Source organism: Geotrypetes seraphini, chromosome 4, assembly GCF_902459505.1.
Source record: "Geotrypetes seraphini chromosome 4, aGeoSer1.1, whole genome shotgun sequence".
Classification (NCBI taxonomy): domain Eukaryota; kingdom Metazoa; phylum Chordata; class Amphibia; order Gymnophiona; family Dermophiidae; genus Geotrypetes; species Geotrypetes seraphini.
This window is the reverse complement of record NC_047087.1, coordinates 53,743,232-53,765,915: the sequence shown is the minus strand read 5'-3', so window position 1 is coordinate 53,765,915 and position 22,684 is coordinate 53,743,232. Positions and strand designations below refer to the sequence as shown.

Here is a 22,684-nt window from a genome sequence, read left to right as displayed (position 1 = left end):
TCAAAGCAGTATTTGCTTTACATAAGGCATCAGCAAAGTTAATTGGAGGTCCCCATGCTTGTCTCGGAGCATTTGTAGTAGAAAAAAGGAAAATCTATGTCTGGGTTTTGACGGAAAATTTATCCAACGGAGGGAGGGAAAGAGGAAGGAAGAGAGTGTGCATATATTAAATGAAAGACGGGAACAAATCTGGAAGAAAACACTGCATCTGGCCCCATCGCTTTGTCCACCTTTCATTTAGCTAGCTCCTCAAACACAATCTCTGAAAATTGTTCAGGGTCTACCACACCTGCATCCCTATTTGCATTTGTCTTCTGCAGTCCTGCTCCCGGAGCTTCAGCTGGAATAGGATGGGATATATCCAAGGTTACTAAAGGAAATTAGGGACGTTCCCATTGCTCCACTGTCCGACCTTTTCAACGATTCTTGAGTGAGAAAAGGTTCCAGGCTGATGTGGCTCCTCTCCAAAAAAGTAGAAGTAAGGAGCTGGTTGGGAACTACAGACCCATTAGTCTGACCTCTGTTGAGAGTAAATTAAAGGAAATACTTCTAAAACAAATGATAGTATGGTTTCTGGAATCCAATGGATTGCATAACAAGACAACATGGTTTTGCTAATTGGTAGATCTTGTCAGACATAATTTAATTTCTTTGACTTTGAGTCGAATCCAGGGAGAGTAATAGATGTGGTGTACTTTTCACCAAAGCCTTTGATACCAACATACAGATGGCTTATAAATAATCCTAGTGCTCTCAGTATGGTCCCTAAAGTGACCAATTGGGGGCTGGGTCAGAAAGCTTGCTTATACAGAAAACCTGCTGATACAGAAAGCCATGCATTGATGACTTACCTAACAGCTTCCTAATATAAATATAATATCCAATTATTGTTCACCGATGCAGTAAACAAATTATATACAAATCTGATCTGTGCAAAACTTGTGCACTAATTGGGGAGAGCACACTGGACAAATGCACCTAAGGCTTTGTGCTAAGTGCAGCTAGTGCTATGCCCATGTCCAAGCAGAAGAAACTATTGGCACGCTGCATATATGCTGGAATGTCATTCTTGGCATAAAACTTTTGCAATGCTGATATGTGGAGAATAGCATTCCAACAAGTACAGATGCATACCAATAATTTTTTTTTCTGCTCAGACCTGTGTAGCTGCTCTTAGTGCAGAACTGTTATCTCCTGTGGTTTTTGTTTGTTTATTTTATTAAAAATCTCTACAAAACCTTATGAAACACACTGAAATCCTAAAAAACTAGGCTATAACATGAGTCCATATATAACCAAAGAGGTTGCATTCAGAGATTATTGGGATCTCAAGTGCTCACAGCTATATGCCCATTGATCACGTCTAGGCAAATAACTACCGAGTCCCTTACACTCTCATTGTGTTATTTTATTTAAATAATTTTAGTTTTGTCATGCAATTATTATACCGTTATAATTATAATTATTAAGGTACTTAGCTCGGGTGTAGATTCTTAACCCGGGCCTACTAAGAATAGAATGACGGAAGATCTCCGTTTCGCTCTCATTAGCAGTAAAAGAGCTTCGTCAGGAACAGTGCAGAATACCAACACTGTTTACTTTAACGGTACTGCAAGGCCGAGTGGCAAACTTGGTTTAAAGTGCCTATAAGTTTCAAAGGCACTGCATGGCGTTTCGGATTATTTTTAAAATCCAGTCCGATATATCGGCCATGCAGCGCCTTTGAAACTTATAGGCACTTTAAACCAAGTTTTCCACTCGGCCTTCCAGTACCGTTGAAGTAAACAGTGTTGGTATTCTGCACTGTTCCCGATGAAGCTCTTTTACTGCTAATGAGAGCGAAACGGAGATCTTCCGTCGTTCTATTCTTAGTTGGCCCGGGTTAAGAATCTACACCCGAGCTAAGTACCTTAATAATTATAATAATAATGGTATAATTGCATAACAAAACTAAAATTATTTAAATAAAATAAAATAACACAATGAGAGTGTAAGGGACCGATGATAGCTCACTCGGTAGTTATTTGCCTAGACGTGATCAATGGGCATATAGCTGCGAGCACTTGAGATCCCAATAATTTCTTTGGTTGTGTATGGACTCATGTTATAGCCTAGTTTTTTTAGGATTTCAGTGTTGTTTGTTTGTTTGTTTTTTATTAATCCATGATCTTCATGGGAGACTATTACAAAAAAAAAAAAAAAAAAAATTTGGTGTGTCCCATTTGTTCACAGGAAAAAAATAGACATTAAATCCTCACAAATATTACTGCAGAAGAATGACACAAACCTTCTACACTTCCTCAGATTTGGCATTATAGCCCTGGAATTGTGCCCTGGCATGAGTGTCTTCTGGGCATTTCTCTGCATTAGCATAGACTAACTAAATAGCCTCATTGCAATGGTTTGAAACATGTTGGGGACTAGTGTCTATGCCAGTTCTCAATCAGTGTTTAGTTTATGACATTCTTGTCCCCTGAGAAAGGCGAGGCTATCGCCGAAACTTGGATCCTAGTTGGGACTCCGCCTTCGGGCGTTTCGTTTGTTTTTTTATCCTTGATATAAACTGCTAATAAAGGATCTCTGACCACCTGGTTGGATTTGACATCTCCAGTGCCTCTTATTTGGATTTTGTTTGTTTCAAGGCTTGGTACCTTCTTTTTCCCTTTCCTATACAGTCTTGATATAACACCTTCTTGTAGTAACAACCAAAGTGGTTTACATATTCAACAGAGGTACAGTATGTATTTGCTCTGTCTCTAGTGAGCAAACATCTAAGTTCTGTACCTGGAGCAATTGTTAAGTTTGTCAGGACAAACTGGTATGTCACCAAAAACTGGCAGTCAGAAGCCCGTGCTTTCCTTGAAAATTACACGAGCCAGTGGGCTACAGAATATGCAAAGCAGACAGCTAAGTTCTTGAAGCTCTCATAACTGCTCCCCAAGTTCTGCTTCATCCCACCTCAAGTAACATAACTTAGTAACATAGTAAATGATGGCAAATAAAGACCTGAACAGTTCATCCAGTCTGCCCATTAGTTATTCTCATTATGCTAACTTGTCTCTTCTTTGATTAGTCTATGGCCCAGAAATAAGTCCACCTGGTATACTCCTAGGTTCCAACTGTTGAAGCTGCATCTAATCTCACTTCAAACTATCCAACCATCCTGTTCTTTGCAGGATATCTACTGTACAGTCTGGCCAGTAACATCCTCATGTTCCAAGTTAGTGGAGTTCTCACTGATGTCCTCCCCAACCCATCCTAAACTGAATCACCATATATGAGATGCAAACCGTACAATTCTGTCCAATACCAACCTTAGTTCTTTAATTTATACCTTTGTTTTCTAATTAAAGATCCTCTGTGTTTATCCCACGCTTTTTTGAATTCCATCACCGTTTTCCTCTCCACCACCTCCCTCGGGAGGGCATTCCAGGCATCCACCACCCTCTCCATAAAAAAAATTTCCTAACATTACAAGTCTTCCTCCCTGCAACTTCAAGTTATGCCCTCTCTGGAAAAGATTTGGTTCTATAGCACAGGTGTCAAAGTCAGTCCTCGAGGGCCAGAATCCAGTCGGGTTTTCAGGATTTCCCCAATGAATCTTCATGAGATCTATTTGCATGCACTGCTTTCAATGCATATTCATTGGGGAAATCCAGAAAACCCGACTGGATTCCGGCCCTCAAGGAGGGACTTTGACACCCCTGTTCTATAGTAATACCTTTCAAGTATTTAAATGTCTGTATCATATTTCCCTATCCCTCCTCTCTTCTAGAGTATACATGTTTAGGTCTTCCAGTCTCTTCTCGTACTATTTTTGTTTCAAAATCCTTAATATTTTCGTCACCTTCCTCTGGACCGCTTCAAGTCTTTTTATATCCTTCGCCAGATGCGGCCTCCAAAACTGAACACAATACTTCAAGTGTGTAGCCAGCTCCGGCAGGGACTTTCTTCTCAAGCATCAGAGGAAAGGCCCTGACTGGGCTGGTCACGAGCAGCCTGTTTTGAGGCTGCCTACTGCTGACTGTATTGAGGGAGGGAGAAAGGGGGGACTTTGCAGAGCAGGACCACTGCCACACTTGTGCTTTGGGATGGGAGAGAGGTTCCCAACTAAATTGCTTTGGGGCTTGAGGGATGGAGGCAGCATTTGTGGCTCAGGATGTACTGCACTGGTGCTTTAAGTTGGGAGGGAGGTGGGGTTCCCAGCTCAGAACTGCCGCCGCTTCAAGTTCTTCAGGGCTTGAGGGAAAAAGAGGGGTTTGTGCCTCAGGACCACTACCACTGGTGATTCGGGGAACTTTTTTTTCCCACAGGTGAATTTTTTTGCCGGTTGGGTGATAGGGCCAGTTAACTCAGATTCTACTGTATATATAAATAAGCTCTATATCAAATCCATCACAAACTTGAAGAGTTTTTAATTATTGTTTAAATTTTGGATGAGAGCGTTTTAATGTCTGAGATATAGGCAAGATCCAATATGTGGGAAGCACAACAATGAAAATTCTCCTGATAGTATGATGTGGAATGAAGAGATAGTTAAGCATTTGTGTTGGGAAGATGTGAGGGTAAATAAGGAATCAGCAAGTAAGAAAAAGTATAATGGTTGTTCCGAATTATAAGTTTTGTGAGTAAGGACAAGAGTTTTACTACTACCAAGTAACTAGCAATCCGTATTCCTGCCAAAGGAGGGACGGGTAATTAATTTAACAGCCAAATTTTGGACTATTAATGTCAAATATCAGATAATAATAATAATAATTTTATTCTTATATACTGCCAAAGCCATGGAAGTTAGAGGCGATTTACAAGAAGCGCTGGACAATCAGCGAAGAGGTTACAATCAAAGTTAACAGTACAATCTTACATAATGAAAGAATTGGAAAGCAGAGCTGTATAGATTCTTAGTTTACAAATCGATTGAACAAACTCATTTTTACTAATTTTCTAAAATTGAAGTAGGATGAGGAGAGCGTGATAAAGTTACTAAGCCAATCGTTCCATTTGCCTGTCTGGAAGGCAAGAGTTCTGTCCCAGAATCTTTTGTAGTGGCAGGCTTTCATTGATGGATAGGTGAACAGATGTATTCTTCATATGGGCCTAAAAGAACTTGCCAGATTAAAATGGGAAACTAGGTAAGGGCCAGACCAAATATTGATTTATAACATAGACAAGAGAATTTAAACAGGATTCGCGCCTCCAGGGACAGCCAATGGAGTTTTTGATAGCCCAAAAATCAGTCGAACTGCCGAATTTTGAATGACTCTGAGTCTTAGAATGGTTTTTTTGAATGATCCCAAGTAAATGATGTTACAATGATCGAGCAAGCTTAGGATGGAATATTGAACCAGTAAGCAGAAGGATGTAGTATCAAAGTATTTTCTGACGGTTCTGAGTTTCCATAGTACCGAAAAGCATTTTTTAACCAATAAATCTGTGTGAGCATTTAGAGTGAGATGGCGGTCAAGGGTGACTCCCAGGATTTTTATGGAGTGGTCAATAGGGAAGTCCTGACCATTCAAGGAGATCGATGTGTCTTTGATTTTGTCGTTAGGGCTTGCAAGGAAAAATTTGGTTTTGTCAGTGTTGAGCTTCACTTTGAATTCAGTCATTCGTAGTTCAATTTGCTTTAGAATGGATGATAGATGAATCTTAGTCTTGGGGGTCAGAGAAGTAAGGGGAATAACAATGGTGATATCGTCAGCATAGATATAAAATTTAACTTTTAAGCTTTGTAGTAAGTTCCCCAATGAGGCAAGGTATATGTTGAACAATGTAGGTAAAAGAAGAGAGCCTTGCGGGACTCCGCAAGAGTTTACCCAACTAAAGGATTTTTTATTGTCACTATAGACTTGATATGACCGTTTGCTCAAGAAACCCCGAAACCATTTTAGCACATTACCTGAAAGATCAATTGACTCAAGACAGTCAATCAGAATAGCATAGTCAACCAGATTGAAGGCACTACTTAGGTCTAGTTGCAGAATTAGAGCACTGGTACCCTGACTGAATAAGGTATGGAGATAGTCCAGTAGTGATGCCATGACGGTTTCAGTGCTGAATCCAGAACGAAACCAGACTGATTGTCTTGCAGCATGCTAAATTTGTCCAGATACATTACTAGTTCCTGGTTGACCAGTCCTTCCATTAGCTTAACGAACAAGGGAGTGCTAGTAATTGGTCTGTAGTTAGATGACAGTTTGGTAGATTCTCTAGGGTTTTTGACGATTGGGGTGATCAGAATCTGGCCTAAATCCTCAGGGAAGGTACCGGTTAGTAAGAGAGAGGAGAGCCAGTTGTATAACTTGGCTTTAAATGAGACTGGAGCAACTTTCATAATGTTTGGGGGGCAGCAGTCTAATCTGCAGTAGGAGATGGCGAATTTCGTGTAAAATTTGGAGAATTGTTGCCAGGATGGGGTAGTGAAATTATTCCAGGCCATATCTACCCTAGGATCATCTTTGTGGTGGGCGACTGGGTAGTTCAAATGGTTGGTGGAGGAACCTGCTAGTTTGCATCTCAAATTGATGATTTTGTTGTTGAAAAATTTCGCCAGATCATCTGCAGATGGTGGGGAATCTAGGGTAGAACATGAGAGGGCTTGTATGTCATAGAGATTGTTGACTAATTCAAAGAGATTTCTACTGTTGGTGTTCGGTGATCCGATTTTTTGGGCGTAAAAGTTAGTGTGTTTCTTTATTATTCTTTTTTTGTATTCGTTTAATTTTAGTCTCCAATTTGACCTCCCCACACTGTCCCCTGATTTCAACCATTGTCTTTCGAGTTTCCATAACTCCCGTTTCATATTTCCTAACTAGGTATCGTACCAGCCATCCAGATTCTTTTTTCTTATTTTCCTTAGTTAGTGGGGGCCATTTTGTTTAATATCTGTGTACTCATGTTGGTCCAAGAGTCCGCTGAAAAGGAGTCTAAGTCTGGGATAGAAGTTAAGTCATAGTGTGATCAGAATTCTACTGGGTTCACCATACCTCTGCTAGCTACCATTTTTTGGGGTCTTTTTGCTACCTTGGGTATGGTTGGGGAGCATCTTACTTACCAGCTAAATTATAAACTGCATAAACGGTGGTCTGACCATAGAGAATCAGTCCATATTGCTTGGTTCCAGTAAATCTTGGGATTGGTTAGTTCTTTGGTGGAAAAAGTGACTAGATATAGGTGGTGGCCTTTTTGATGGGCCTTTTCTGGAGGCGGCACAAAGAAATCTAGTGAAGAAATGCTCTAGGTGAATGTTTAGATCACATGTCAGTAGGTTGTGTGGGCCTAGAATAGAGTTTGTAAGGAGGAATTCGTAGAAAATCTCTTTGGCAGCGGGTCATTTCTTAAGAGGAATGTAGAAAAGGGTAATTATTAGAGCATCTTCTAACTGATCTGTCCAGAGTTTACAAGAAATGATTTCAAGGTCTGCTGAGGAATTTGAGGCTAGGATTGTGGACTTGAATGATTCTTTTAAGATGATAGCTAATCCTCCCTCTTTACCTCTGCTTCTAGGAAGAGATAAAATTTTAAACCCATGAGGTAGACAGTCGCGTATAATAATGTCGTTGTCTGATACCAACCAAGTTTCAGTTAGAAGAACAAAATCGGGGTTGGCTTCTTCCAGCCAGTCTTTGACCAGCTGTGACTTGTTCCTAATAGACAATATATTTAAGTAGAAACCATGAAGATTTTGATGGTAAGGTGCGTCAGTGGTTAAGGAATAGGTAATCTTTCTCAGTTTCCGCTGTCTTTTACAATAGGGTCTGCTAGGTGAGGGGGGTACAACCGGGATTTGGAAGGGACCCCATTCTGAACAGTCGTAAAGAGAAGGATTATTAGCTCTAAGATGTTCTGAGTTAGTTGGGCGAGATCTTATAAATACTGGGATAGGGATAGCAAAAAATGCAGCAACTGACCTGCTTTTGTAGCAGATCCAATAGACCATAAGGATCCAAGTCAGATAGTTAGTTAAGAGAGCCATCTTATATATAGTGGTCAAAGAGACTGAAAGGCTTAAGAGAAATAAAGCTAGTAGATTAAATCATGCAGAGAAAAAGTAGGAATAGTCCGGAGTAATCATGCAGATATACTTTATGTGGAAAAGTCATGCTAATAGTTTTGCTGGAGTAGTATGCAGATACTTATCAGATTTTTCCAGTCCCTGGGCCTGCAGGGGTCTTCCAGGGCAGAAGTAGATATACCTCAAGCAGGCACAGGTTGTTGAGGAGAACTTGAGGAGGTGAGTAGAAGTTCTCCGTAGTAGTCCCCGAGTAGCTGGGGGGAGGAGGTGGTGGGGGAGTAATATCTTTCACCCGTTGTTTGGGCATGCCAGGCTACAGGAGGTGAGGAACTGTAGAGCGGGGGAGCTTGGTTATGCTCCGCTCAGTCGCTTCGCAAAGGCGCACGCTAAGGTACGCGCCTTTGCCATGCGCCTTAGCCGGCGTGCCGAACGGCTAAGCGCCATTCCCTCCTCCGGATTTGAATGCTCCCGGCTAGACGGGAGGGGCGGAGCAAGCTCGCACGCCCTGAAGGAGGAAGGGAGCCGTAGTAAAGCTCCGTGCAGGAGCCGGCCCGATCGTCGGTGGATGTGGAGGGAGGGGCCGCAGCAGAGCTCCATGCAGGAACTGGCCCGATTGTCGGTGGAAACTGTTAAGGCGTCCGTTCCCTCCTCCGGATTTGAATGCTCCCGGATAGATGGGAGGGACGGAGCAAGCTCGCACACCCTGAAGGGGGAAGGGGGCCTTAGTAAAGCTCCGTGCAGGAGCCGGCCCGATCGTCGGTGGAAACTGTTGAGAAGAGTATTGCAATAATCGAGTTTTGCTGATGACAAAAGCATGAATTAACACCTGAAGTGCTCCCTGAGTAAACCAATGTCTTATAGAACAGAGCATCCTCTGCTTGAAGATGCAAGAGCGTATATTTGTACCCAAGCCTAAAATTTAGATGTCCTGAAGTGTTGGCGTTAAAGTATAGAACAGTTTCTCAACATGCGGTATGCGTACCATTAAGGGTATACGAGCCGCTTGTTGGGGGTACACAGCACTGGCCGTTGAGAATATTGCTTGCCCATCCACTGAAGCTGCCGCCAGGTATCCCTTCTTCATGCCTTCCACCCAACCTGCTGAAGCCACTGCCAGGGATCCCTCCTTCATTCCCACCCCCCCAAAGCCAGCCCAGAGGGTTTCCCTCCCAACGTCCGAGCCGATATCAAAGGAAAGCCTTCCGGGTCAGGGGAAGGGGGTTATTAACTCACTTTAGTTACCAGTAGAAAGCAGATTTTTTTATTTTAATTCCTTTATTTTAATCAGGGGAAAATAGACAATCATATACAGTAGATAAAATAAATAACTAGATTATTATATACTTACTTGTTGCCTCTTTTCAATCTCCAGTTTCATTCGGATTCTGATGCACTTTAAAGTATATTTATATAAGTCTCTAGAAGCATCTAGTATTTGGTGCTTGAGGAATGCACCCACTAAGTTACCACAAAGAAAAACAACACCATTGGCAAGTAACTGAAAGAGAAAGAAGAAATGATGCAATGGTTTTTCCACAGTGAACGCAAAATATTTTCCTCTGTAGGACTGGAAGTACAGATGCTATAAGTTTCATATTTGTGAACTTGACAGACTTTTGTTCTGCTGCCTTCCAGACTGAAGAGCTCATTTTTGGGGACTGGTAAGTTCAGAGGTCAAGAAGAAAACATGACATACTCATACACTCAAATCACTTAAGTCTCCTTTTACTAAGCTGCGCTAGCGGTTTTAGCGTGCGCTAGACGCTAACACCACCACTGAGCTGGCATTAGTTTTTATGCGTAGCATGGGGGCTAATCTGCAGCGCGTGCTAAAAACGTTAGAGCACCTTAGTAAAAGGAGCCCTTAATGAGGGGTTGGGACAGGGAGGGAAGGTTGGTAAATCATCATTTCAGTTTAGTCAACTCAAAACTAGAGCCCTTTCCTGCAGGTAGTACAGAACACCACGGCTAGATTGATAACAGAAACATGAAGATATGAGCGCATTACGCCATATCTTCGACAACTGCATTGGTTGCCTTTTGCATTTAGAATCCAATACAAAGCAATTATGATTCGTCACCTATTTCTATATGGCATGTTTCCAGAATTCTTTAAGAGTAAGTTATCTAGTTATCAACCAACAAGATCACTGCGTTCAGAAAGGTCCGCAATGTTGAAAACAAATATCAGCCCCAAATATGCAAAAAACCAATGCAATGACCTTTTCATGTGCAGGGGTAAAACTATGGAATGCCCTTGTTGGCCAAATTCGGAAATGCAGTAACAGGATTTCATTTAGAAAACGGTTAAAAACACAATTATTTGTTGATGCATTTTTCCGAGTATTGATGGTTATTAGAATTAATGCTGTCTGTTTGTACTTCTCCTGATTTGTTTTAACATTTTATGTATGTAACCATTTTGTAAACCGTCTTGATATAAAACGGTATAGAAAATTTTAAAATAAATAAATGATATGTCAGAGAAAAGGGCATGTTTAGAAAATTACTTAAGATGCAGTCATTTGTAGATGCCTTTTTCCAGCCAATAATTTTCCTCTCTGGCAGAGCTGATGAATTCTTCATGATCTTTACTATGCAAGCTATGGTATTATTTTGTAGACATAATTTCCGAGGATTGTTTGTATGTTTATTTTATCATGTTTGTGTTTTAAAATTATGTATGTAAATTATCTAAACCGTTTAATCAGTATAGAAAATTTTAAATTAAACAAATACCTTGTTTTTAGTGGCTTTTGACCAATCCATAGTGCTTGACTACATTATTCCTATCCTTGCGAGAATCACATGAATTTTAACAATAGAAATTCCTACCAGGAGGCCAAATGATGGTCCCTAGGAATTGAGCCAATGGTCTCAATCCATTTTCAAATGAGTTGGAGTGCACCATCCTTGGATTGCCACTTCCTATTTGAATTGATAGTCTTAGAGCAGTTTGCAGACAGACTGGTGTGAAGGACTACAGACAGAGAAAACAGAGCAAGAGCTCCACACAACTTCAACCCAGTGGCACAGTAAGGGGGGTGGGGAGGGCAGACTGCCCCAGGGCGCCATCTTGGTAGGGGTCGCTGGCACCTCTCCGCCCCCCTCATGCCACACTTCAACACTATATTCCCCCCACCCCAAACCTCTTTAAATATTTACCAGAACGAGCAACTTCTCAGACCTGCTGCTTGCATCAGCCTGGCTCCCCTCTGAAATCACTTCCGGTTCACAGGGCCAGGAAGTGACATCAGAGAGAAAGACAACACCAGCATGAGCAGCAGGCCAGAGAAGCTATTTGTGCTGGTGAAGATGTAACAAGGTATTGGGGTATATATTTTTTTTTCTTCTTTGTTATAAAATCATGTTAAATGGTAATGTGATTTGTTTTTCCAATGAAAGTTATGAGTTGACTAACTTTCTGTACAAGTGAATACTTGATATGTAATTTTAAAAACTTATAAATAAATATATTAAAAACACAAGGTATTGGGAGGGGGAGCATGAGTGTGGTGGGGAGGGAGCAGAGGGGTAGAGAGGAAGGCACAGGGAGGTGCCATTGCCCCAGGTGCCTCCTACCTTCACTACGCCACTGCTCCTGCCATCATCATCCGTTGCCTTACTGAAGTCTGAATGTCATAGGAGGGGAAGGGAGCATTCAGGCATATCATCACAGGGATACACAAAGCTTTGTCTTTATGGGTTGGAAGGGTTAGGATTAATGTTGTTATTTGTCTCTTTTGTTATTGTTTTTAAGGATGCATTTTATGAGGGCTGGGATTTATTTAGCAGCCGTAGGAAACAGTTAAACACATGTAATCTACATTGCACACGCTAACACTGCTCTCAATAACATATTAACATTTGAAAAGATGTAGGCACACTTTGGTATATTGGCGTTGAAGCATCAAGAATTTTAACAAATAACTTTTGTAATTAACTTATCATCTTTAACCATCAAGAAGTAATAATCTTCTTACTAATCCTTACTGGGTTAAACACAATGGAAAACATATTAAATAAATGTAAACACAGTATTAAAAAAAAGAATGTTTCTTTCCTTGTCTCATCCAGACCAGGGGTATTGCGTGCAAATCCCACTGCCCTCCTTTGTGACCTTGGGTTAATCACTTAACCCTTACCTCAAGTACACACAGACTGTAAACCCTCTGGGAACAGGGAAATAGTAAATACCAATTGTGCTTGAATGTAACTCCAAAATTACTGAGAAAGGCCTGACCAACAGTGCTAAAGATTGAGTACTGTGGGACACACTTGGGTGTCCTGCGGTAAGTCTGAAATGTGTACATGCTAATTGCACACTAAAAAAATTTCAAATTTTTAGTGAGGGGGTGTGCCATGGGTGGAAAATGGGCATTCCAGCCCTAACCAGTTAGCACACGGTAATGTAGATGTACTGACTGGTTAGTACTGTATGAACCTACACCACCTACAAAATGGGTGGTGGTAAGTGTTCACAAAATAATTATTAAAAATGGCCATGCATCCATGGCAATATAAGTACTTAGCCATTAATACAAAAAAAAAAAAAAAAAGGAAATTGGCCATTTTACAGCTGAGGTAAAAATGGCCTTAGTACAAGGGAAAGACCCATGTAGGTAGGGTGCTAAGCACACTTTTTGCCATGCTTTAATAAAAGGATTTTTTTTTTAATCTGTCACTTAAAATTACTAAATGTGCTAGATTGCATTTTATTAATACATAAAGTAGACTAACTCTCAGTTAACCGGCATCCATGGGGATTGATATATGCTGGATAAATGTAGTATCTGTTGCTTAAGAGTTACTATTAAAAATAGGCCTAACTAATATTATATCCCATACTATGCCATACCATACTCTGTTCCAGACAAACTACTGGACATGTGGTAGGCAAAGCGTGGGCATATGCAGGTGTGGTATGCCAAGTTTATACTTAAATTTCTGCCAGATATTGATTTTATTTTCATTTTTAATTTATAGTATTACAGTATTTGTTTGGGTGTCTTGGGGATGGGGGGGTTGCTAGTTGCTTGAGAGTTCTACTTGACAGAGAGTCTACTTTATATCAAAATGGATACAATGGCAGCATCTGTATAGGTAAAGCAGGGAAATACGCTGCCTAGGGTTTTGTGTAAATGGGACTGTTCGCTTTGCGTATTTAAAACAGATTTGCAATTAACTGTGAAATAAGTGTGTCTAACACTATAAACACTGACATCACTGCCACATGTGTTTTGTCTGAAAGGTTAATTGGATCAAAGTTAAGTTATCTCACCACTGGCCCAGACATGACACATACATGGAAAAATCTTGGTTTCGCATCCTGGAAACAGTCTTCATAAGTGTACAATTTGCTAGATTTTTCTTTTCAGGGTGAAGATTTGAAACAGCAGCATTTTATAATGCTGATGCAAGGGATTAAGTGGAAAATCAGCGATATGTACCATCTGTTTTTAAATGCTGGTTAATGGCCTTTAAGCATTTCTCCATGGGCTGACAACGGGACAAAACCTTTTAATAAATGAAACTCACTACATTCAAGCAGCCTTATTCAGATCATTCTAGCCCCAGGTGGTAATGACATCAACAAAATGTTAAGCAGAGATGACAAAATCATTTCTCACAGCATTCAGGTATCCCATTTGGCAAACCCTGTTTAATAGATTCAACTCGAGGGCCCTTTTAAAAATTCACCTAGTCAAACAAAAATAAAAGCCGATACAATCAGGGTCCCCCATCCTAAATGGCTCTCTTACCTGAAAGGTAACGCTTTCCTTTGGTTTTTTGAAAAAGACAGTGACAGCAATGCTAACAACTAAAAGATGGGAGACGGCGGTAATGAGGCTGACTATGATGGCATCGCGCATTCCAAATGGCAGCAAAGTGTAGACCATAAAAATTATGAACAGAAAGAACGGCACCTGAAACAAACAACCAACAAAAACATTTTGTCTGTTATCTGAATTGTATAAGTGTATTACAAATGCAGAGGAAATTTAGCTTTCCATTCTTACTTTTGATCAGACTGAATGTGCCCGAGCTACACTGTCATTTCAGGTGCAAAATTTTGTTAATTGAAAATTTGATGGATTCATTGTGGGCTGCGATTCCTCTTTTGAGCCTATCTAAAGGGCCTCTGTGTGGTCCTGAATGCTCCGAGGGGGGGGGGGGGCGCTGAAAAGTTTTCAGCCCAACCAACTAACTCCCTAAATTTTGAGCACTATTTTGCCACTGTAGCTGAAAAGAGAACGTTATCTTATTTTGTTAAGTGCCAATTTGCAGAAGCAAAATTCTATGTTTTGACTTTGTTTCAGATCATTGATTGAATCATATCCACGTCATTCTCTTCTTGGTTGGGCTGGGAACTTTTCAGCACTCCCTCATATGATCTCTGGACAATTTCTATGTTCAGCCAATACAAATTTTCTCAGCCTGTAAGAAATTGGGGGCATGTACCCTCTCCTGAGCCTGTACAGCACAGGTAGGCATTTACACCGAGGTACCTACCAGCAAGTAGGCTTAATTAGGGGTGATTCAGAGTGATTTGGGGTGTGGTTCGACTTAAGTGTACTCATTTAGGCCAAGAAAACCCTGACCTAAACGGCAGTGCACTTAAGGATTCAATGCCTACTGGTGCCAAATACCACTTAAGCGCCACTAGGTGTGATTCTATAAATGGAACCTAAGAGTTAGACAAGTATGTTATGCACTTGGCACTTTGGGTACTATCAAATTTATTTGTTAATTATGGGTAAGAGATATATAAAAAGAATTTACACACAAAAAAATAATTACTAAGCTTCCAGGTGAGCACTATGATGTTTGTGGGTTAACCTGGCTCAACACTTCGGTGCAGTATGCTAGGAAATGCCCAGGTGAATTTTTCATTGATTGAAAAAAAGTTTCCACTAACTGATTGCACACCTGGTATGGGATTATAAACGTTTTTGTGCATGTTATTTATTTAGTATCCTAAGGTACCCTCAGTCCTAACAAGCCTTAAAAGAATCGAGAGCAGATCTCTTTATAAGAAGTACCTACGAGTTAGATGCCATTTATAGAATCAGGGCCTAAGGGCCTACTACCCAGGGACTTGACCTTAACCTGCCCAACAAGGTAAAATTTATAATAGTCGGGAGACACTCTTTGATGTGTCTGTCTAATCTGCCACAATAAAGAAGTAAGACCACAGAAACCCAGTTGGAACCTACTAGGAGATAAGGATGCCTACACTCTTTAATCTCTGCCCCAAGTTCAGGAGTTAGCAAAGGCTACAGAATAGCAGAAGGCAAGAAAAAGAAACAAAGGCATCATTAGGAGTATTTTTAGACTGCATTCTTTTGAAATAGGATATTAGAGACTTAAGTGTATGAAATTCAAAAGAAGATCTAGAATATTTTCTTTCCTGAGGGTTATGATATTTTTTGAAACCACTTTACATTGATTTTACAGCCAAACAATTTGCCTTTTACTTCTTATTTTTTTCTGCATAATTCACTACTGGAGTACCCATTGAAGACGGGATTTTATTTATTTATTTTAAATTATTTATTTATTTTCAAATCAAATACAAAGTGCAAAAAGTATACAATCAATTAATACAATACACAACACTTATAACCAAATAATAGTACAAAGTATTCCCCTCCCTCCCTGGATGTGTGTGAAACTCAATTAGAAATTAAAGGCTTATTCTAATCATCAGATTTAACAAATTCCGCTAATAGACTCTATACTTCTTTAAATGTTTTCATTTTAAAGACAACAATAGCCTCTAGTATTCTTTTTGCCTGATTCTGTCTTGTGCTTATTAATATTCTACCCATAAAGTAGAGGGAGAACCTGTACAGTCCAAGTCCTACGATTTGAAGTTGAAAGGAGAAATACAATTTTGGCCATAGATACCACAAATTAATTATGTAACCACCTCTGGAGTAGCCTTTAGTTCCAATTAATGAGGGGGCCACTACGATAACAGCCCACATTCCTAGATAATGTGCCTTGAAAAATGCAAAATAAACTGTGGATTGATCAAGTACGTCACCTTGAAAATGTAGCAAACTTTTTTTTTTTAACTTTTAGTTTTTAATGCCAACAAAAAAGTGCAATACAATTTATATACAAACTATTCTTTAAGCTCGTTACATTAACGGGTGCTAGAGTAGATGTCTGTCTGTCTGGGGGGTTTTTTTCTTTGTCTCTCTCTCCTTGGACACTGCCTGTCCGTCTGTCATTTTTTCTGTCTGTGTCTCTCCCTATGTCCTTAGTGCCCTCAGTGCCTCCTTCCTATGTCCTTAGTGCCCCTAGTGTCCCCTTCCTATGTCCTTAGTGCCCTCAGTGCCTCCTTCCTATGTCCTTAGTGCCCCTAGTGCCTCCTTCCTATGTCCTTAGTGCCCCTTCCTTTGTCCCTAGTGCCTCCTTCCTATGTCCTTAGTGCCCCCAATACCTCCTTCCTGTGTCCATAATGCCCACAGTGCCTCCTTCCCATGTCCTTAGTGCCCCCAGTGCCTCCATACTGTGTCCTTAGTGCCCCAGTGCCTGCGTACTATGTCCTTAGTGCCCCCAGTGCCTCCTTCCCATGTCCCCATCACTATCTTCCAGACTTTGTGTCCACCCCCCCCCCCCTGCCAGCCTGTCTGCCTGCATCCCATCTCCCTGAGGAGCATATTTCCATTTAAAAAATCCACTCCTCTAAAGCCAGCCTACCTGCCTCCTTCCCATCCCTCTGAGCAGCATATTTCCATTTAACACCCCCCCTCACACTCCTCCCACGAAACCAGCCTGCCTGCCTCCTTCCCATCAGAGCAGCATGTTTAAATGTAAACCCCTCCCCACCCCAAAGCCAGCCTGCCTACCTCATTCCCATGTTTCCATTTAACCCCCCCCCCCCAGAAACCCCCGTTGACTCTCCCAGCCGACTCTCCCACCGCCGACAAACCTCCCGGCTCCAGCAGCATCCGAAGCACAGTAAACACGCTGCTTCAGGTCTTCTACTGCCCTAATTTCCTCTGCCACGTCTCTGATGATGTCATCAGGGACGCGGCAGAAGAAATCAGGCCAGAAGAAGGACGCGAAGCAGCGTGTTTACTGTGCCTGGACGCTGCTGGAGCCAGGAGGTTTGTGTTCGTCTGGCGGTGGGAGGTGCGACTGGGAGGGTCAACGGGGGTTTCGGGTGTTCTGGGTAGGGTCGGCACCGGGGAGAGTAGGGGGGAGTCGCAGCATGTTACCTGCTGTGTATCAGGCTGGAGTCGGGAAGCCCGCTGCGAGAGAAAGAGAGAGATGCATGGTAAGTGCGCATGCACACTCTTGTGGCCACAGCCTGACAGATCAGGACTCAGGGAACACAGTGTAAGAGTGCGCATGCGCGCTTAGCATTTTATTATTATAGATAATGATAATCAACCAAACACTTATACTCAATCAGTATCTATACAAAAGATAAAAATTCCCTCCCCCATTCATCAGAATAATACCAAAACAAAAGATATACCCCTCCTTCTGCTCCCAGCCCCCCTGTAGCAAGCTTGAAGTACAAAGATGGTCATCTAAAAACTTGGCTATTCTCAAAAATGTAATATTTACTCCCCTTTATCATACTAAGCCCCTCTAAACCTTCTCTATACTGTCCTGTATCCCTCTTTGGAGTTCCTTCTCCGTACCATTCCCTGTAAACCGTGCCAAGTTCTACGAGTGTGGAGATGATGCGGTATACAAACTTAAGGTTTAGTTTAGTTTCTCATTCCTAACATCAAGATCCAATGAAAAATACTTCAGGGAGACTCCCTGTCACCACTTTTGTTTGGCAATAAACCCACTGAGGCCTAGATTCTTAAAAAAAAAAAAAAGCGTTAAACAATGGGCTGCTATCACAGCCATTCTGGTAGTGAATTTTAAAAAGTGAGTCATTCTTCAAATAACACTCATGCAAATGAGATTGGCAGAGAGTAGCGAAGACTCGCTAAATTTGCATGTGCCCATCGCTGACAGAAAACGTTTTTCTCAGCATTTTAGATTATTTACATTTCCTACATAGAATTTTATCTTTTCAAGTTGGATCATGGGATATATCCTTTTCTTTCCTGATAACGAACTCTGGGGTCCTTTTACTAAGGCGCGCTAGCTAAACTCTATTGCATCCATTATAGTCTATGGACGTGATAACGTTTAGCACATGCAAATACATCGAGTTGATAATGGCGGCTGCCCGGATGTTTCTACGGTCACCTGATCCTTACAATCTCGCCTGCATTTGGCATTGCCTTTCCTCCATCCCAAATATCAAGCCTGTATTTTGACATTGCCCAGACTCGGATCCAATTTGACTATCCTGCAATTTGGTTTTTCTCTGATTCTGATCCATCTGTCTACTGGCATATATTCTTATGATCATCTTCATCAGATCATATTGTTTGACTGGTGTTTATTTTATTTTATATATTGTTCATTATTTTTTATTGGTATTTTATTTTTTTTCTTATTTTTTCTTCTCAATTCTTATTAATTTGCTTATTGAATTACTTGTTGGAATTTCATATCTTGTCCCAATCTTTATCTCTGTCTTTACATATTATAATTTTATTTTTCATTAATTGTTCCTCAGGTACTTTAGTTAGATTGTGAGCCTTCGGGACAGTAAGGGATTTTCTATGTACCTATCTTTACTTATCTTATTTTTATTGTTTCCTTAATGTATATTTTCTGTAAACCGCTTCGAACCTAATGGATTAGCGGTATATAAGAAATAAAATTACATTACATTACATGCTAAACGGCTAGCGCACTTTAGTAAAAAGACCCCTCCAACTCCTATCTTTCCTTCAGAAAAATGCTAAAGACCTACTTATCTGACAAATTCTTCTGAATGTGCCCTAACTGAGACTAGCCCTACCAGCATACGTTAGACAAGTTCCTACTGAACAAGGACGTACGCTGGTAGGGCTAGTCTCAGTTAGGGGACTGGTCTTTGACCAAAAGAGTCGCTGCGTGAGCGGACTGCTGGGCATGATGGACCACTGGTCTGACTCAGCAGCGGCATCTCTTATGTTCTTAATACAATACTCCCCCCGATATTCGTGGGGGTTCCGTTCCATGAACCCCTGCGAATCTTGAAAAACTGCGAATACAGTTTTTCGTGGGGGAGACTGGAGAGGCAAGAGAGAGCAGCCGGAGCACCAGCGAGTGAAGGAAATCACTCGCTGTATTCTCCGACCACCTCTTCCTGTACTAAAGTCGGGCCTTACCAATCAGGAGCTGAGTGTCAAAGCAGCTCCTGATTGGCGAGGCCTGACTTTAGTACAGGAAGAGGTGGTCGGAGAATACAGCGAGTGATTGCCTTCACTCGCCGGCACTCCAACTGCCCTCTCCTGCCTCTCCAGCTGTCCTCTCCTGGTTGGCGGTTCACAGTCGGAAAATACCGTGAACCACCAACTGCGAATTCGCGGGGGAGCACTGTACCCTGCTTGTACAGTCCGATTGTTGTTAACCGCGTTGAACTGAGAGGTTACTGCTGTATATAAGTGGATGTGTTATGTTATTCCATCATACAATTCACAATTTCCACAATGAAAGGAAAAGAACCCACCTCAGTTACAGTGAATCAGATCATATCGTGCATCACAGGGCTCCTTTTACTAAGATGTGTTAGGGCTGTAACGTGCAGAATAGCGCACGCCACATTGCCACGCGCGCTAGACCTTAACGCCAGCATTGAGCTGGCATTAGTTTTTCCATGTAGCGCGCGGTTATTTCCTGCGTGCGCTAAAAACGCTAGCGCACCTTAGTAAAAAGGAGCCCACAGTTTATCACTGGATAGATGTTGTATTAATTAAAGAAATATCATCTAACACAGGGATCTCAAAGTCCCTCCTTGAGGGCCGCAATCTAGTCAAGTTTTAAGGATTTCCCCAATGAATATGCACTGAAAGCAGTGCATGCACATAGATCTCATGCATATTCATTAGGGAAATCCTGAAAACCCGACTGGATTGCGGCCCTCAAGGAGGGACTTTGAGACCCCTGATCTAACACACACTGCACCACACCCTCTTGTGGGAATTTTGCTACGGTTTATTTTGAATTAAGTCATGGATGTTGTCAAAGTTTTCCCCTCAACCAACCATTTATTTTTTTTTGGGGGGGGGGGAGGGGACACAAAGATGCACAATCACAATGTATGCTTGGAAACAATTATTTCCGTTTCCATAGCTAGAGCTTCAGGATTCTTCAGCAACTGTGAAACCTATTATCTTCCAGCTGGCAGATATATCATCTGGTCAGAGATGACATGCTAATTAAGAGCCAACATACCTGCCAATTCAAAAGATGCTTCATCATTTACTGTAATCCCCCACCACTGGTTCACCGAAAACAATCATTTATCTTAAGACTCGCCTTAACTGTTTGGTTCTGTTAGACATTTATTTGGATAATGCTTTGCTAACAGTAGCCAGAAAATATTCAGAGGATCACTCACTAATCATGTTGGCACTACCTGTAAGAAAAAACTCAATTTCTCTTCTGAAAATGTCTCGTTTTGCAATTGGAAAAATCATTTGCTTATTATGCTTTGCGGGGAAGAGTTGTTTGCCTTTTGTTTGATTGAGATTTCTTTTATCTTTATTTGAAGAGGAAAAGTATGGTATAATTCTAATATGCTGCGAGAGATTCCTAGGATATGTGGAAAGCGCACACACTGAGTTGAACTTGGGATCTTATGAATGGCAATGCACAGCACTTCTACTGAGCCAGCAGCCTCCACCCCACCCTAACCCCTCTTACCTACAATAATCTGTTTATTTTATTTATTTACATGGCATATATTGCCATTCGTAAAAGATCATATGCATTATTTTACTTAAATTTGGTCCTGAACATGTGCAATTTTACACCCATTAGAGACTACCCTCATTCTCTGACCACTCCACAGAAACGTAAGGATCCTTTCAGGACAATACCAACTCAGGGTAGAGTAGAGATGTGAACCATTTGGTTACTGCTTCCTCTTCTAGGATGGCTGCAATGGTTTTGCCTGCCCCAAGATTAGACCCCCCCCCACCCCGAAGATTGTGTTGGTGGTTTGAGCTGATGTATGTGCTTGATGATCAGCCTTTGGGCCTATTTAGTTTATGTCAATTGTGAAGCCTCCCTTGAGTCCGAGTTTGTGACTAATTTGAAGTGAGTGCAAAAGAAAGGAGTTTTTACCCTCTCCTTCTACTTGCTATCAAATTAAAGAGTGGAGCAGCAGCCTGACCATCCCCCCCCAAAAAAAAAAAAAAAAAAAGATACAAGGATAAAGAATCCACTGTACATCCAGTAAATATTCAGCCAGCAAATGTAGCCGTTTAAGTGTGATATTCAACACTAAACCAGCCAAGATGAACCACATAAAGACAGAACCATGTTTTATGTGGTTTATTTATTATTTATTGGGATTTATTAACCGCCTTTATGAAGAGAATCACCCAAGGGGGTGTATTGCAGGTATTATTGCAACATTAAAAATAAAACTTACAATTTTATTAACAGCATTACAGTAGTGAAAAAGACCAAATATAAACAAATACAATGAATGAGGTAAAGTTAAAATCAATAAACTTAATAATAGGACTACCATGAAACAGCTTCAAAAATATACTTTTAACAGAACTAAAATTCAAATGAGAGATATAATACATACTGAAAGGGAGAAGCATCTAATAAGCACAAATCAGAACATTCAAATATAGTTATGACGCTAATGCTTTTCTATAATACAGCTTATCCTATAGCCGATGGGTCAAATGCAGATATTAGATGGGGGCAAGATGGGCAGTACAGAGTGTGTGGAGAAAAATAGATGGGAAGCTAAACTCAAGACAAGTTGTTGAAACAGTTAAACAAGGTATAAGGATCTGATTTAGTTAGTACCGTGTTTCCCCAAAAATAAAACAGTGTCTTTTATTAATTTGGGGTCCAAGAAAAGCACTAGGGCTTATTTTCGGGGAATGTCTCATTTTTTTATGTACAAAAATCATCTCTCCCTCTCCTCCACCCCATTTCTTCCTCTTTCCTTTCTCCCCCACCCCCATGTGCAACTTCTTTCCTCCCCTCTCATCCATCCCCCTGTGCAGCAGAACCCCACCAACCCTCCCACCATGAGACTGACATACCTCCGCTCTGAGACCTCCTAAAGCAGCAGGAGTGGGGGTTGCTGAATCGACGAGTCCAATTTTTTTCACCAAATCAGGCAGAACTAGTGTCAGGGATTGAGTCGGGGACATTCGGGGGGGGAGGCTTCGGTGGTTGATCTTAATTAGGGCTTATTTTTGGGGTAGGGCTTATATTAGGAGCATCTTTAAAAATTATGCTGGGGATTATTTTCAGGATAGGTTTTATATTCGGGGTAAGCTAGTTCTGGTGCAGAATGAGTGTAGAGTCAATCACCCTATGTATTAAAGGCTTGGGTGAAGAGCCAAGCTTTCACCTGCTTCCTGAAGTAAAGGTAGTCTGGAGTTACCTTAGCCAGCTGATTGTTGGCATTTAACCAGCTAAGGGCCAACTCCATCCTTGGAACAACCAAGACTTTGGCACTAACTGGGCATTTTCAGTGGCACTATCAGGTTAAGTGCCGTTGAACATGCCTGGTTAGTCCCAGACACACAATTTAAACGGCCAGGAGCATCTCCT

The 22,684-nt window shown here is 41.2% G+C and overlaps 1 protein-coding gene across 4 annotated transcripts in view; it reads right to left on the bottom strand.

Annotated features, from left to right (window-relative positions):
* Positions 1 to 22,684, bottom strand: part of ADCY7 (adenylate cyclase 7) — a 228,426-nt gene that overhangs the window by 95,200 nt on the left and 110,542 nt on the right. For 3 of the 4 annotated variants that reach the window (XM_033942505.1, XM_033942507.1, XM_033942509.1), the window contains 2 exons: positions 13,777 to 13,941; positions 9,363 to 9,512 (listed from right to left, as the gene is read on the bottom strand). In XM_033942505.1, the coding sequence (XP_033798396.1) occupies positions 9,363 to 9,512; positions 13,777 to 13,941 (315 nt within the window). The remainder of the gene's footprint in view (positions 1 to 9,362; positions 9,513 to 13,776; positions 13,942 to 22,684) is intronic. The other variant, XM_033942508.1, reaches the window with a different exon arrangement.